This window comes from Sinocyclocheilus anshuiensis, unplaced genomic scaffold, assembly GCF_001515605.1.
Source record: "Sinocyclocheilus anshuiensis isolate Anshui unplaced genomic scaffold, SAMN03320099.WGS_v1.1 scaffold2232, whole genome shotgun sequence".
Taxonomy (NCBI): Eukaryota; Metazoa; Chordata; class Actinopteri; order Cypriniformes; family Cyprinidae; genus Sinocyclocheilus; species Sinocyclocheilus anshuiensis.
In genome coordinates, this window is record NW_015547816.1 from 71148 (window position 1) to 86252 (window position 15105).

General features: G+C 38.5%; 1 protein-coding gene across 1 annotated transcript in view; it reads right to left on the minus strand.

Annotated features, from left to right (window-relative positions):
- Positions 1–8190, minus strand: part of LOC107704625 (FERM domain-containing protein 4B-like) — a 29979-nt gene extending 21789 nt beyond the window's left edge. The window contains exons 1-7 of the mRNA XM_016507602.1: positions 8125–8190; positions 7914–8008; positions 6485–6577; positions 4896–4980; positions 1746–1802; positions 1638–1660; positions 1104–1187 (exon numbers count right to left, since the gene is read on the minus strand). Of these exons, the coding sequence (XP_016363088.1) occupies positions 1104–1187; positions 1638–1660; positions 1746–1802; positions 4896–4980; positions 6485–6577; positions 7914–8008; positions 8125–8190 (503 nt within the window). The remainder of the gene's footprint in view (positions 1–1103; positions 1188–1637; positions 1661–1745; positions 1803–4895; positions 4981–6484; positions 6578–7913; positions 8009–8124) is intronic.
- Positions 8191–15105: the final 6915 nt, after the last annotated feature.

Below are 15105 nucleotides of genomic sequence, written 5' to 3' on the forward strand. Positions count from 1 at the left end.
TTGCACCAAGAGCTTGTAACACTCCAAAGAGAAAGGAAAAATTGAAATCGCATCATATGACCCCTTTAAGACTCGTATTCAGAAAATACACACTACTGTCCAAAAATCTGGGGTAAGATTGCGGTAAAATAAAATTGTGTTTTTGAAAGAAAACTCTCTTATGCTCATCAAGGCTGCATTTATTTGAACAAAAAATACAGTAAAAACAGTAATATTGTGAAATAGTATTACAATGTAAAATAAGTGTTTTCTATGTGAATATATTGTAAAATGTAATTTATTCCTGTGATCAAAGCTGAATTCAGAAATCATTATAATATGCTGATTTGCAGCTCAAGAAGTATTTCTGATTACTGTTGTGCTGCTTCATATTTTTGTGGAAAATGCATTTACCTCAGGAAAGTCATCAGTGTCTACAGCTCGTAAGTTCATCAGAGAATTGAAGTCTAGAGAAGAGCATTTTGCAAAATATGACTATATACTCTCATTATATTTTACTTTACTTGTTAGTAATGTCTTAATTATTTATTGTATGTTTAAATAAATCTGTTATGAAAACGTGTAAATTAATATACTGTATTTCAACAACAAATAGAAATTTTATAATTTAGAAGTTAATTTAAAAACGGCATTATGTGCGATTTACAAGTGCATCATTACTCCAGTCTTCAGTGTCACATGATCCTCAGAAATCATTCTAATATGCTGATTTGCTGCTCAGTAACATTTATAATTATTATCAATGTTGAAAACAGTTGTGCTCCTTCATATTTTTGTACAAACTGTGATACATTTTATTTTTCAGGCTTCTTGGATGAACAAAAAAACATTTCGTTACTGTCATCATTGATCAATTTAATGCGTCCTTGCTGAATAAAAATGTATACAATAATTATAATTTCTTTTATAATAACAGAAATAATAAAAAAAAAATCTCAGACTTTTCTTTTTACGCAATTGAAATGTATTAATTTGATTTATTTATTTATTTTTCAAAAATCATTGGGATTTTATGTAAAACTACATTTAATGAGCTTCATTAAGATCTTATTATCTTACACAGGTGTTTCCTATTGGAATAGTTGTATGAAAACATGTTTTACCAGTATGCCAGAGACGGATGCTCCTTCAGGACTTTAGTGGGCAACGCTGGAAGCTTCTTCAGATCTGCTCTGGTGTTTTCATCACTAAAATCAACACAAATACACTTCAACATGCAGTGCGTTTTAATGAAAGATGTGATTCTGAGGAAATGACGGAATTTATTCCTTTAAAAAGTCAAACTTTTCTGATCCTATTATAAAAAATGGACTTTCATTATTGCATAAATCTAATCTCATGCTGACCTTGTTTCTCAATTAACAACCCTTAATGTCTTTTGCCATATCTTAGATTCACTGCGTCACTGTACTGCCCGACACAGAGAGATTTACTTTAAAGGTGATTTTACTCTCTTCAGAAGCAACCAATTCATTTCAAGATTAATTATGTGTGTGTGTGTGTGTGTGTGTGTTTTATATATCAGTCCACAGACCTCCTGCAGTACCTTCATATACCCCTGGGTATCTCAACACTTGACAGTAAATTGACGTTAAACTAGGTATTTTTCTGTAAGTGTGGTAAAACTGAGTACATACCTTATATAGTCTCCTTTAGATTCCTGTAAAACAAAATGTGCATTTAATACATGACACTGACTAAAACAATAAAAAGCACCTCATGTCTTAAAGCTCTGATAGTCTCACCTGCAGTGCATGAGCAGCTAATTTAAAAACCAGCTCACTCTCCACCTCAATGCCACCCTGTGCACAAACAAGCAAACCTTCACTTCAACAACTCATTCTGAATCACTTTTAAATGTGTTCTGAGAATAACAACGCTTTGAAATCATTCTCATCATGGCCATATATTAACGTCAGGAGAGACTATGCATGTGATATTCCTGCCATGGGCTTCAATTTGTTTTAGTGGAATGGTTTGGCTCATGAATAATAATTAGGTTATAAACAAATAATTTCAAATGATCTTTTACTGTTTTCACCAGTAAATAGTCTGTCATATATATGAAATATTCAATCAACGAACTGTCCTAATATAACCGTTCATTATAATAAATTACCACTGTACATTGGAGACACATTTATATGATGTATGTGATTTAACTGTAACAGATTGAAAGCTACAGATTTGAGCTTTCTGTGTCTGACAGGTGTGTGTGCACTCAAAAAAATGTTTACGCACAAATATAAGATTTATGTATTTGAATTACATAATATCTAACTAGTACACTTAAAGGGATAGTTCACCCAAAAATGAAAATTCTATGATCATTTACTCACCCTCAAGTTGTTCCAAACCTGTATGAATTTCTTTGTTTTGCTGGACACAAAGGAAGATATTTGGAAGAATGTCAGTAACCAAACAGATCTCGCCCCCCATTAACTACCATAGTTAGAAAAATAAATACTATGGTAGTTAATGGGGGGCGAGATCTGTTTGGTTACTGACATTCTTCCAAATATCTTCCTTTGTGTCCAGCAAAACAAAGAAATTCATACAGGTTTGGAAACTACTTGAGGGGGAGTAAATGATGACAGAATTGTCATTTTTGGGTGAACTATCCCTTTAATGTAATGCATTTTTTGTCATACATAAATGAACTAATTGCATCTATTTGATTCTATTTAAATAATAATTTTCAAAATGGATTCATTTAAATTGCTTCAAATCTGCATAAATCTGTTCATTATGAAAACAATCACATTTATTCAGGTAAAAGCTATTTACATGGTTTTAAAAAAATGACTGTGGAACAAGCAATATTCAGTTAGTTAAAATGTATGAGACTCAAACAAATTGGATTTATTGATGATAAATACATAAACCTGGTTATTGTTTATTTAAAACACATTCAGTTTATTAGCACTTTTACAGAAAGCTGACCTGTTTCATTTATGTATTAGTACTGACAAATATAATCACATTAATACTACACATTACGTTTATTAGTTTAAGTTAAAGCTGTATATTCCAAATAGATGGAAATTTTATATGCAAATCAAATATTTGATTCTATTTAAATAATCTTATTTTCAAAACACATTTATTCAAATTAGAATCTGTTCATTGTGAAACCTGTTCAGTAAAAAATGATGAAGATGGTTAAAATATGGCTCGCTGTGGACCAAGCAATTGGCTAAAATGAAACAAACTGGATTATAAACCTGGTAGCTGCATATTAAAACACATTCAGTTTATTAGTAATATTACAGAAATATTACGTTTTATTTGCATATGACTGCCTAATATGTATTTTATTAAAGGGATAGTTCACCCAAAAATGAAAATGTGATGTTTATCTGCTTACCCCCAGGGCATCCAAGATGTAGGTGACTTGGTTTCTTCAGCAGAACACAAACGAAGATTTTTAACTCAAACCGTTGCAGTCTGTCAGTCATATAACGGAAGTGAATGGAAATCACGGCTTTGAGAGTCAAAAAAAAACATACACAAACAAAACCAAATTAAACCCTGCGGCTCATGATGATACATTGATGTGTAAAGACACGAAACGATCGATCTGTGCAAGAAACTGAACAGTATTTATATCATTTTTTACCTCTGATTCACTGTAATGTTCGAACTGTCCTGAGCGCGTCCTGAGCATGTTCGCATCTTCTTCTTTAGCCGGCGCGTGACGCGTCTTCTTCTTCTTCTTGCTTTACGACCTATCTCTCAAATGGATCATTGACACTCCTAATTGAGATTGTAGATAGAGTGTCAATGGTCCATTTGAGAGTAAGTCTGCGATCCGCCGTAAAGCAAGAAGAAGAAGAAGACGTAAACGAAGACGTAAACGCACCGGCTGTTGAGAACGCGCTCAGGACAGTTGGACATTGCGGTGGATCAGAGGTAAAAAACGATATAAATACTGTTCAGTTTCTTGCACAGATCGATCGTTTCGTGTCTTTACACATCAATGTATCGTCACGAGCCGCAGGGTTTAATTTGGTTTTGTTTGTGTATGTTTTTTTTTTACTCTCAAAGCCGTGATTCCTATTCACCTCCAGACTGCAACAGTCTGAGTTAAAAATCTTCGTTTGTGTTCTACTGAAGAAACTAAGTCACCTACATCTTGGATGCCCTGGGGGTAAGCAGATAAACATCACATTTTCATTTTTGGGTGAACTATCCCTTTAAGTTTATTAGTTTATTTATTAGTTTATGTTTACTGTTTAATCCAAATGGATGTACATTTTATATGCCATTCAAATACATAAATCTTACATTTATAGGAGAAAACGGTAACACTTTACAATCAGGTGTCATTTGTTAACATTAGTTAATGTATTAACTAACAAACTAACAATGAACAATACAGTACATTTATTACAGTGTTTATTAATCTTTGTTAATGTTAGTTAATGAAAATGCAGTTGTTCATGTTAATTCACAGTGCATTAACTAATGTTAACTAATGAACCTTATTGTTAAGTGTTACTGAGAAAACAGCTGCCGCTTTCCGCCAACAAACAAACAGCAATAAAATTAAAAATAACAGATTTCAGAGCAAATACAAATGAAATTTTGCCTCTGTATTAGATACAATTCTGCTGCAAGCTAATAAAGTGGTGGGGAAAACCCGGACCATAAAGAACAGTGAAAAAAATAATGCCCAAAATAATGCTTATGTTGGTCTTGATGGTTATGAAGAATCTTGCAAGAATTTATTTTTTCTTGATTCACAAGCCAATCAGTGACACATTCCCTTCCAATGGCCTTGGGATGCAATAACTCATTAACTGTCTGAGGTCTGTGGCTTCCTAATTGTTTCTAGAGGCTAGAAATGAGACAGTGAATCACTGCAGTGGGTAAACAGACACAAATGTACTCACATTATAGATGGCGGACTTGGCATTCAGAAAGAACAACTCCACAGTCGTGTGCTCCTTCAGAAGTGAAATACTCTCGATGTAAAACCTGCAAATGACAAATCACAATTTTGTAGCGCTAAACAAGGCGAGTCATATAGCCGTAGACAAAAAAACAAGGTGCTTCTTTGGAGCAGTGATTGAGTCCAGGAATGTGCTGCATTCTGTGGTCGCTGTGGTCATGTGACTTCAGACATCATGAGGCAGAGATCACATACCTCACCAGGAACTGAAGCGCAATAGGCCCTGATTTCTTGGAGAAGTCGTGTTCCAGCACTCTGCGGTCCAGCTGCAGCCATTTGCACTGACCACTGGAAGAGAAAAGGTCATCTGACTGAAATGTGCAAGCCCACATTCTGATTCAACCCAGTAAACGCTCTGCAATTTAACACTAATAGATGAAAATCATCTGCACAGAAATGACTTCAACAGGACTGAAGTGGAACTGAATAGAAATACATGTTGCCAAGAGTTTGTATAACATTTGACTCTAAAAGAGTAAAAGTAAGTTTGGGAGGAAAGCAGAGAGATGCATTGGAATAATAACACTAATAAAAAGTGCCATAGTATTAATAGTTTTTTTTTTTCACATAGTACCTTGACAATACCATGTTTTTATATATATATATATATATATATTTATATTTATATTTATATTTATATATTTAAGTAAAACCATACTATATTATAGTACCACAACATATTTTCTAAGGGAAATGATACATATGCAATCTCCATTACATCACAGTGATGAACAGAGGTATTTAACAAAAACTTATTTTTAACATTGAAATTTTTATGTATTTTATATGGAAGCTTGTTTCTGCAACTGAAAAAAAAAAAAGTTAATTGCGACTTTTTATCTCACAATTCTGACGTTTCTCAGAATTGCGAGATATAAACTTGCAATTGTAAGAAAATAGTGTTTTTTCCCCTCAGAATTGGATTTAATTTGCAATTGCAAGTTTATATCTCACAATCCTGAGAAAAGAAGTCAGAGTTGTGAGATGTAAACTTGCAATTACCTTTTTAATTTTTTATGCAGTGGTGGAAACCAGCTTCCATTATTTTAAGTGTTGTTCAGGGACTTTGAAAAACACTTTGTCTTCAATTAATCAACAAATCAATGAATGGCTTCGATGAAGCAGTGAATCAATTTCCAGAACTGGCTCATTCAAATAAACCATCTGAACTGACTACAACATTCTACCTTATGAATCTTAACTTAAAGGGATAGTTCACCCAAAAATGAAAAATCTGTCATCATTTGCTCACCCTCATGTCATTTCAAACCTTTCATTCAGCTTCAAAACGCAAATGAAGATAATTTGAATGAAATATAAGATAAGATATTTCTGTCCCTCCATTGAAAGAGCATTCCACCAAAAGCATGATGCTTCAACCAGTACATATAGACATCATACAAGTTATCCATAAGAATCGAACAGTGATTATTAATGACGGAATTTTCACTTATGGGTGAACTATGCCTTTAAATTCAGGTTTGCCATGTTCTTTCAGCCTTTATGTTTTCAGAAACTAGATTTACATACCTCACCAGGAACTGAAGCGCAATAGGCCCTGATTTCTTGGAGAAGTCGTGTTCCAGCACTCTGCGGTCCAGCTGCAGCCATTTGCACTGACCACTGGAAGAGAAAAGGTCATCTGACTGAAATGTGCAAGCCCACATTCTGATTCAACCCAGTAAACGCTCTGCAATTTAACACTAATAGATGAAAATCATCTGCACAGAAATGACTTCAACAGGACTGAAGTGGAACTGAATAGAAATACATGTTGCCAAGAGTTTGTATAACATTTGACTCTAAAAGAGTAAAAGTAAGTTTGGGAGGAAAGCAGAGAGATGCATTGGAATAATAACACTAATAAAAAGTGCCATAGTATTAATAGTTTTTTTTTTTCACATAGTACCTTGACAATACCATGTTTTTCCATATGTACAATAGTGACACTGTGTATATATATATATATATATATATATATATATATATTTATATTTATATTTATATTTATATATTTAAGTAAAACCATACTATATTATAGTACCACAACATATTTTCTAAGGGAAATGATACATATGCAATCTCCATTACATCATAGTGATGAACAGAGGTATTTAACAAAAACTTATTTTTAACATTGAAATTTTTATGTATTTTATATGGAAGCTTGTTTCTGCAACTGAAAAAAAAAAAAGTTAATTGCGACTTTTTATCTCACAATTCTGACGTTTCTCAGAATTGCGAGATATAAACTTGCAATTGTAAGAAAATAGTGTTTTTTCCCCTCAGAATTGGATTTAATTTGCAATTGCAAGTTTATATCTCACAATCCTGAGAAAAGAAGTCAGAGTTGTGAGATGTAAACTTGCAATTACCTTTTTAATTTTTTATGCAGTGGTGGAAACCAGCTTCCATTATTTTAAGTGTTGTTCAGGGACTTTGAAAAACACTTTGTCTTCAATTAATCAACAAATCAATGAATGGCTTCGATGAAGCAGTGAATCAATTTCCAGAACTGGCTCATTCAAATAAACCATCTGAACTGACTACAACATTCTACCTTATGAATCTTAACTTAAAGGGATAGTTCACCCAAAAATGAAAAATCTGTCATCATTTGCTCACCCTCATGTCATTTCAAACCTTTCATTCAGCTTCAAAACGCAAATGAAGATAATTTGAATGAAATATAAGATAAGATATTTCTGTCCCTCCATTGAAAGAGCATTCCACCAAAAGCATGATGCTTCAACCAGTACATATAGACATCATACAAGTTATCCATAAGAATCGAACAGTGATTATTAATGACGGAATTTTCACTTATGGGTGAACTATGCCTTTAAATTCAGGTTTGCCATGTTCTTTCAGCCTTTATGTTTTCAGAAACTAGATTTTTACGAATGTTCCATGGGAATGAGGAACCTCTATAGACAGCATCATTAAAAGAGGTACTCACGTGTCAGCCACATAGGTGAACCCAAAGTATTCCTTCTCTTTCAGGTTAAAATGGGATGAGACCAAATCCAAGAGTTCTCGGGACAACAGCTTTGGCTGCGAGAGAAAATCCATTAATCAATATAATGTGAGGCAGTGAGGTTTATTGAGGTCTATTACCCTTGAGTGGGAGGATAGACTAGAACTGGGATCAGAACTGTGAAGCATTCTACCTGAACCAAGAGCTCCAGCTTCCTGTCGTCCAGGAGCTGCACCTGGCAGAGTCGTCCCTCGGTCATCTGTGGACACAGGGATGACATCAGATGATTGAGAGTGCACTAGCTCCACCTCCTCACTCACTACAGCGGCCAGCTGAACACTAACTTTACATATAGGTTTAAAATTCAAGTTGTACAATGTCTTCTTTCAGTTGGTACACACGGTTAAGCAGTGTTGGGGAAAGTTACTTTTAAAAGTAATGCATTACAATATTAACCATATAAACAACCAGTCATTTAACCAGTCTATGTCAGGATCCTGCCCTGACAGTGTTGTCTGTCCTGTCTTTGTTTATTTTGTGCCTGAGCACACGGCTGTGTCTTTGTTTGTGTTGGCCATGTGCTCCTCTTGTCCTGCCTTCTAGTTTTCAATCACCAAGCCCCCTTGTTTAGTCCTTGTTTGCCCAATTGTGTTCACCTGATCCTCGTGTGCTGCTCCCTTTATATTGTGCTCATTTCCCTCTTGTCTTTGCTGGTTCGTTTTGTGTTTGGATTCTCTTTGCTAGTGTCTTTAGTCTTGTTAGAACTTGCTAGTCAGTATATTGCAGCCAGTCTAGTTTCCCTCTTGTTAATTAATTTGTTCCTGTGTTTAGTCAATAGTCTAGTTACAGTCTTTGTGGTTTGGTTCTGTATTTAAATTTTTGAACCTTTTGATTTTGTCGTTTTATTTTCTTTCTAGTTTTCAGCGAGGTTGCGGTCTTGTCTTTATTTTGTTTGTAGCTGTAGTCTTTTATTCTTAGCTTTTTCCCTTTTGTTATTCTTTTGTTTTCATAAGTCTCAATTAATTATTTATAGAATTTTTTACTTTTCCCTTTCAGTTTTATTTTCTTGTTTATCTTCCATAGTCCTTGTTTTGCAAGTTCTTTCTTTTGATCGGTATTTATCTTTTGTCTCCCCTGTTGCCTTGTCCTTGTGTGTCTGTTGATTTGGTTCTTGCCCTGCTTCCTGAGTCCTCCCGGGTCGCTGAGTCTTCTGACCTGTCAGGCAGTTGTGCTTCAGGTGTTACCATCTCCTAGGCCTAACCTGTGGTTCCTTGAGGAGCTACCTAGTCTCCTTTTGCCTTGGAGTCAGGAGCTTCCCCATCCCCAACCTGCCTGTTCTCCTGTTGTGTGCTCTGACTTATTGTGTGGACTGTCTTCCTGCCTCCTCTTGTGTTCCCATTTTGTTAATAAACTGTTTCCCCGGTCCATTCTGCATTTGGGTCCTCCCTTGACAAACCATGACAGAACGAACCAGCCACTCTAGGATCCAGCAGAATGAGTATAAAGATTGTTCCACCTGCCACTTCAGAAGGGAGATTGGCGCTCCAACGGACACTGGCATCGCTTCGTCAGCAGGACCAGGAACCACGGTCCTTTGCCCAATTCTTTTGGACCATGGCTAGGGGCCTTGAATATGATGATGCAGCCCTGAAGGAGTCCTTCAACCTCACTCTGGATGACCCCTTACCGCGATGGGAGATGGAGCAACTGCATGTTTTGAATTTCTGGGACTTCTCTAATTATGTGCATCACCGCAAAGACTGGCAGATCCTTAACCCTCCTGAGGATGTCAGCAGTGACCACCCTGCCCTCCTTCCCTCTTCGAGTCAAGTCCACAATCATCTTCTGACTCCCACTGAGAAACGAAGAGATGGAAGAAAGAGGGCGGTCAGAGTTGCTGCATCTGCCCACCGCAGTTATGCCTGAGTCAAACAAGTCCTCTGAAGCAGTCAAGCTCAAGGTAGCTTCGAGAGACGTTTCCCAGTCATCCTATGTTCCTGTGTCTGTCAAGTCTGTCCCAGTTAAGTCAAAGCCAGTCATGTCCAGTCTTGATAATCCTGTGTTTGTCAGTCCAAGTCACTCAAGAAGTGGGCAATCCAACAACTTCCTGCCCCGGGAGGCATAAGAGTAGGAGGGCCCATGTCAGGAGGGCTAGAACCCTTTGTTCAGAGACTCCTCATGCACTTATCCTGGAGGATCTCTAGTTGCCTGCTGCTTCTGTCATGGTCATGGAGGTCAGTTCTAAGCACCTCATCCTCAATATTACGACCACAGAGGTCAATCCTGAACAGCCTGGCCTTCCTGCTATGACCATGGATTCCAGTCCTGAGCAGCCCGCTCTCCCTGTCACAGTCACTCATGTCAGGTCTGAGCAGTCTACTCCTGTCACGACCATGGAGACCACTCCTAAGCAGTCCACTATCCCTGTCATATCTATGGATGCCGTTCTCAAGCCGTCAGTCCCCACTGGCACGGAGTATGCCTCAGCCCTGGAGCCTCCAGTATCCGCTCGAGCTCCTGACCAGAGGCTAGTGTTGGCTTTAGGTCTAGAGTCTGCTCCATCCCAGTCCTGCCCAGAGTCTGCCTCATCCCAGTTCAGTCCAAAGTCTGTTCCAGAGCCTGTTTCAGAGTCCGCTCCAGTCTTCCAAGAATCAGTTCATGAGTCCGTTCCTGCAGCCCCAGAGGGCAGTCCAGCAGCCCCCAAGGGCACTCAAGAATCAGGTCCTGGGTCTGTTCCTGCAGCCCCCGAGGGCAGTCAAGAGCCAGTTTCCCGGTCAGTCTTCGTAGCCCCAGAGGGCAGTTCTGCAGCCCCCGGGGCAGTCAAGAGTCCGTTCTTACCGTCTACCGTCTTGGCCCCCTACCAACCCTGTGCCCCCTTGGACTTCTCCAACCAGGATGGACGCCTGGAGGTGTCCTTTGGAGGGGGGGGTACTGTCAGGATCCTGCCCTGACAGTGTTGTCTGTCCTGTGTTTGTTTAATGTGTCTTTGTTTATTTTGTGCCTGGGCACATGGCTGTGTCTTTGTTTGTGTTGGCCATGTGCTCCTCTTGTCCTGCCTTCTCGTTTTCAGTTATCATGCCCCCTTGTTTAGTACTTGTTTGTCTAATTGTATTCACTTGATCCTCGTGTACTCTACTCCCTTTATATTGTGCTCATTTCCCTCTTGTCTTTGCTGGTTTGTTTTGTGTGTGCCCTGTGTGCATTCTCCTTGCTTGTGTCTTTAAGGCCATGTCCTCACGTACACTGGTATTTTTATAAATGGAGTTTTTCCTTCTTCCGTTTTAAAAAAATCTCAGTTCACATGAAAACACAAATGCATGCTATGAAGCACTGTTAAGAGCATGCCAAACCAACAGGTGGCCAAATAATCTCAACCGTAAAGCCATGTTGGCCAATCAGAAGCCTGAAAAAGTCTCCAGTAGGCGGAGATAACAGCGCAGTCATGAGTCCGTTCCTGCAGCCCCAGAGGGCAGTCCAGCAGCCCCCAAGGGCACTCAAGAATCAGGTCCTGGGTCTGTTCCTGCAGCCCCCGAGGGCAGTCAAGAGCCAGTTTCCCGGTCAGTCTTCGTAGCCCCAGAGGGCAGTTCTGCAGCCCCCGGGGCAGTCAAGAGTCCGTTCTTACCGTCTACCGTCTTGGCCCCCTACCAACCCTGTGCCCCCTTGGACTTCTCCAACCAGGATGGACGCCTGGAGGTGTCCTTTGGAGGGGGGGGTACTGTCAGGATCCTGCCCTGACAGTGTTGTCTGTCCTGTGTTTGTTTAATGTGTCTTTGTTTATTTTGTGCCTGGGCACATGGCTGTGTCTTTGTTTGTGTTGGCCATGTGCTCCTCTTGTCCTGCCTTCTCGTTTTCAATCACCACGCCCCATTGTTCAGTCCTTGTTTGCCCAATTATGTTCACCTGATCCTCGTGTGCTGCTCCCTTTATATTGTGCTCCTTTCCCTCTGGTCTTTGCTGGTTCATTTTGTGTGCATTCTCTTTGCTAGTGTCTTTAGTCTTGTTAGAGCTTGCTAGTCAATCTATTGCATCCAGTCTAGTTTCCCTCTTGTTAATTTGTTCCTGTGTTTAGCCAATAGTCTAGTTGCGGTCTTTGTGGTTTGGTTCTTTATTTAAATTTTTGAACCTTTTTGATTTCGTCTTATTTTCTTGCTTTTAGCAAGGTTGCGGTCTTGTCTTTATTTTGTTTGTAGCTGTAGTCTTTTATTCTCAGCTTTTTCCCTTTTGTTATTCTTTTGTTTTCATAAGTCTCAGTTAATTATTTCTAGAATTTATTACTTTTCCCTTTCAGTTTTATTTTCTTGTTTATCTTCCATAGTCCTTGTTTTGCAAGTTCTTTCTTTTGATCGGTATTTATCTTTTGTCTCCCCTGTTGCCTTGTCCTTGTGTGTCTGTCGAGTTGGTTCGTGCCCTGCTTCCTGAGTCCTCCCGGGTCGCTGAGTCTTCTGACCTGTCAGGCAGTTGTGCTTCAAGTGTTACCATCTCCTAGGCCTAACCTGTGGTTCCTTGAGAAGCTACCTAGTCTCCTTTTGCCTCGGAGTCAGGAGCTTCCCCATCCCCGACCTGCCTGTTCTCCTGTTGTGTGCTCTGACTTATTGTGTGGACTGTCTTCCTGCCTCCTCTTGTGTTCCCATTTTGTTAATAAACTGTTTCCCCGGTCCATTCTGCATTTGGGTCCTCCCTTGACAAACCGTCACAGTCAATTAACCATTTAAACAACCAACCAGTCAATCAACCATTTAAACAACCAACCATAAAAACAAGCAAACAAACCACCCATGAGTTGAGTTACAGAATATGGCTCTTTGCGCTATGTAAATTCTATAAAACTTTTTTTTTTTTTTTTTTCTTTCAAAAGGACTGCAGAGATTCTTCATGCATTTGCCATGCACGTGGATTATTGTGGAAAAGCACACATTTGTTGTGCAGAACAAACAAGAAACTAGTTATTTTTCTGTCACTGAAAATAACAACCGGATGTTGGACGAAGAAACAAAGTTGGTGCATTCTAAAAAAGATAAAACATCTGTTAACAAACCAGTTGAATCTTATGTAACCACAAAAACGGCACAAAATTGCTTCGTTTTCCAGTTCAACTCGGACTATGTGCTATAAACCGACCAATACCAAAAATGTCTGTTTACAATATGCTGTGGTGGAGATGATGTATAATTTCATGTAACTATTGAGGTGTTCTTGTAAAAGTCCAGTCCAAATGACTCAAAATATGATACAATCTTTGGTCAGAATAAATGTGGAAAATAATACTTTAAGTTTTATTAGTAGACTCATTTTCATGGCAAATTATTGGTTTGGAAACGTGTTTACTAGCACAGATCTTTGGACTGCACTCCTGAGGCTAAACTTATGTGCAGGATTATTGCATTATGAGACTGATATGGGAAAGTTTCAAATGCCCTTTTTCAAGTCTGTAATTTCTGTTTGCATGTTTGAAAATTTACTTTTCATTCTTTATAACAATGCAGGGGCATTACGATGAACAATGCCCAATAAGATCCAAAGATCAAGAGACCACAAAGTGAAAGTGGTTTTATTTGGCATTTAATTAAATCATCTTTTTTTCCCATTACAAATTATAGTCAATATATGTATAATGTAACACATTTGCTTAGTGACCAAAAAACAGTTCTAACAGTAACAGTTCTTCTTTAACAACACAACTTTTCTTTGTTCAAATCCAGAAGCTTTCTGATTATTTTCAGGTTTTAATGAGACAGATTTTCAATATGCTCTCAGACTTTGAACTACACAGTAAATATGTGAGTATTTATATTCAAAACATATTTCCATTCTCTCAGTTGCACCATGAAGACAGCAAGTGAATCACCACGGCAACCTAGAGAACAAATTTATTTTTATAAAAAAAAATAATAATAAAAAAAATCAGGAAACTTAAAGAGGCAGTAAAGCATCAATATTGTCTCAGGTGTTTCACCTAAAATTTAGGATAAAATGTATCCTAAGAGAAATAAAAAGACAAAATTAGACAATTTTTGTCAAAGAGTATAGAGCTGTAATTGTGGATAGAGCAGATTACTCATCCTGGAAAAACTTAATGGAAATGTTCATACTGAGTTCATTATATGTTTATATTCAAATCTCTGACTAAAGTCTTAGACTTTGACAAATTTGAAAAGAAATACAGACCAAACTATACTCTTCTGTAAAACAGTGAAAGAATCAAAAACAGACTGTCAAAGATGACATGCAGAACTCTAAAACCCTGACTGAAATCACTGCAACGGCGCCAAAGCAAACTCCAACCTCGAGCTGATACGAAAGAGCCGATACCTGATAGACGTCACTCGGGTCGAAGCAGGTTTGTAGGCACTGCTGACATGACCTCATTCTCTGCAGATAACACCTCCGGATCATCCACACGATGATCTGCCATAAGAAACTACCACTCCACAGCAGCAGAGCTTCCACCCCACACACTAAACCCCAAGCCATGGCCGCTCCTCCACCGGCTGGTACCCGGGTCGCCCCGTCTTACGCAACCAAACCCAGTCTGGGTCAAACTCTAGACAGAGCGTTCTTTCACCAGCTCCTAATCTTTGCTCCCTCATGCAAGATCGACAAGTAGGTGGCATACGTTTCGACTACATTCCCCATGTGCGTGGAGACTCCTCCGCGCCCCTGGAGAGAAGAGCAGGGGAATTTCTTTTCGCCTGTCTGCGCGCTGAGGTTAGAGCCGGAGACTCTGGGAGGGCAGCCAGGCAGTGAAGGAAAGAGCTGAGGTTTGTGGGCTACACTGCCAACCACGATTTTAGCTCACCATTTTACTGCACTTTTTTGAGCACATGAAACTTAAAGGACGGATTTGTTCGCGCACACACACACAGTCCTGCCATTTTGCTTCCAAAAGTAAACCGGCCTCTGCCACATCGCTTTCTGCGGCCTGTCCACGTGTCCCAAACGTTGCTGCCGTCCCTCCTTTACTGCTTGACATAAAGTCAGAGGACTTAAAACGCAGATTAAAATACATGTAACAATCCACAAAATGTCTGTGGGATACAACAGTGAGATTGGGTTTGACCATCCACAGAAATAAATATCAGAAGTTATAGCTCTCTACATCTTTCTCTGAAACAGCAATGGGAGTAAATGCAAAGTAAAGGAAGATTTTGCTTACAGTAAATCTACCGTTTCACAC